This window comes from Acyrthosiphon pisum, chromosome A1, assembly GCF_005508785.2.
Source record: "Acyrthosiphon pisum isolate AL4f chromosome A1, pea_aphid_22Mar2018_4r6ur, whole genome shotgun sequence".
NCBI lineage: Eukaryota > Metazoa > Arthropoda > Insecta > Hemiptera > Aphididae > Acyrthosiphon > Acyrthosiphon pisum.
Window position 1 is genome coordinate 49,187,914 of NC_042494.1, and position 2,388 is coordinate 49,190,301.

The window sequence follows — 2,388 nt, forward strand, 5'->3', positions numbered from 1 at the left end:
CCTGATTCGGAATATCCCCGAAGAACGAATTGAATTCACAATTCACACGACACGACACGACACGGGTAGTTGTGAACTCGGCTTTAGAGAAACGAACGTCGATAACGAAAAGCATATGAGTAACATAGGTACTAGTACTATTCATAAATAATATTTGTCTGTCGTTAATAAGAATACTGATTGGTCACGACCGTCCGCGATAGCGTGAATTTCTGAAAAACAGATAAACGAATAAAATAACGTTTCAACGTTTCAATACAACGCGACAGTCTACCGCGTGTCTTGTGACCTGTGCGTTATATTCGAGTGCGTTGTGTTATAATTTTATTGTTTGTCTCAAATTTGGTTTTGTTATTTTGTTTGCAATATGGAGAGATGGTTTAAAAAAGGAACTCTAAAACGTTCCTCTCAAGAACCTGAATATTTTGCGGTGAACTCAATTCATATTGATAATCATAGTAATAATGAGAATGATACAAATGAAATCAGACCTAAATATTTTAGGCCAGTAACTAAAAAATGTAGAAAGTATGATGAAAGTTACATATCATTAGGATTTATGAATAATAATGATAATCCTCAGTGCATTATTTGCAGCAAAGTTCTCCCAAATAGCTCTATGGCTCCAGCTAAAATGCGTCGTCATTTAGAATCTATTCACGGTGAACTTAAAGAAAAAAATGTAGAATTCTTTATTCGAAAGCGTGACGAACTATTAAAATCATTAAACTGTATGGTTCAAACCACAAAAACTGTGAATGAAAAAGCAACCGAAGCTTCTTATTTAGTTAGCTATCAGATAACTCAACGCGGTGAAGCTTACACAATTGCCGAAAGTCTTATTAAACCTTGTGCTATGGAGATGGTAAAATGTATGTTAGATGAAAAATCTGCAAAAAAAATATCTAAAATCCCACTGTCGAATGACACGGTAGCTAATCGTATCAATGATTTAGCAGCCGATATACAGAATGAACTTATTTTTCGTCTCAAATCGTGCAAATTTGCATTACAAATGGATGAGTCTACCGATGTAGCTGGGCTTGCAATATTAATTGTCATCGTTAGGTATCAACACGAAAGCACATTATTGGAAGATCTTCTTTTATGCAAATCTCTACCAATACGTACTACTGGAGCTGAAATATTTGATCTTCTAAATTCATTTCTTGAAGGAAATGAAATACCATGGGAAAACTGCGTTGATATCTGTAGTACCGATGGAGCAAAGGCTATGAGTGGTATAATTAATGGAGCTGTACAGCGTATTAAAAATATTGCCAAAAATTGTTCTAGTAGCCACTGTATGATCACAGACAGGCACTCGCTGCAAAAAAGTTATCTGTTAGTTTTAAGAAAGCTCTTGATGAAGTCGTAAAAATCATAAACTTCATAAAATCTCGGCTTCTTCAAAATCGTTTATTCAAAATCCTATGTGAGGACATGGGAAGTGTACATATTTCTCTTCTCTTACATACCGAGGTCAGGTGGTTATCTCGAGAAAAGATACTAACTCGTATTTTTGAATTCAGGGACGAGGTACGTGCTTTTTTTTTGGAACACAATTTCGAATTAAAAGATCGATTTCTTGATCAAATGTGGCTATTTAAAGTCACCTATTTAATTGATAATTTTACAAAGATCAATGAGCTTAATTTCACACTTCAAGCTAGAAAACAAAGTAGGGGTTCCACGATAAAAGTGGATGTCAAAAAGGGTTCCACGGATAAAAAAGTTTAAGAAACGCTGCAGTTTATGATCCACAGGAAAAAAAGTTAATTTATTCACTCAACAAATATTATGATATATATTATTTTAGTTATCCATAAAAAAATCTTTAAATTTTACTTTTATAGTTTGTATTGTTAAATTTTATATGCTTATTTTTTCTGCACAATTCGTAAGATTAAAATGTTATAGTTTTTGAGTAATCTGCTAATCTGAAATGTAATATTCAATTAGTTCATGTATTACAATTCAATATAATAGGAGTAATGTTTGTAATGCCGACGTTAGTCCAATGGTTACAACAAGAAAAGTTGAATATATTTCGAAGAAGTTTATACGTTTCGGTAAGATAACCTTTCTCGGATAACCGACCATTCGGCTTTATCACTCCATATATTTACTGTAGCTCATGCAAAGGATAAATATTCACTCGTCGAATGAAATTATATCTTCGTGCACTGATCGATTGAAAAATGAAATATTTAGAATTGTATTTTGTCCAGTTAAAATATTTTAACTCAGATACATAAAGCTTAAACAAAACGATTCATTTAAAAGTTTTGCATGTAACAATAGGAGTGAAAAGTATTTCTATAATAATAAATTTCGCCACATAAATGCGAGAAAAATACACACCTACTTAATAAAACAACGGCTTAA

The 2,388-nt window shown here is 32.6% G+C and overlaps 1 protein-coding gene across 1 annotated transcript; it reads left to right on the plus strand.

Annotated features, from left to right (window-relative positions):
* The first annotated feature begins 367 nt into the window (after positions 1–367).
* LOC100161614 (zinc finger BED domain-containing protein 5-like) lies at positions 368–1,378 on the plus strand. Its single transcript, XM_008180013.1, has one exon. It carries the CDS (start codon positions 368–370, stop codon positions 1,376–1,378), a length of 1,011 nt encoding a protein of 336 aa, XP_008178235.1.
* Positions 1,379–2,388: the final 1,010 nt, after the last annotated feature.

Coding starts and splice junctions, on each gene's coding strand:
- LOC100161614 (XM_008180013.1), top strand. CDS start 368: ATGGAGAGATGGTTTAAAAAAGGAACTCTAAAACGTTCCTCTCAAGAA.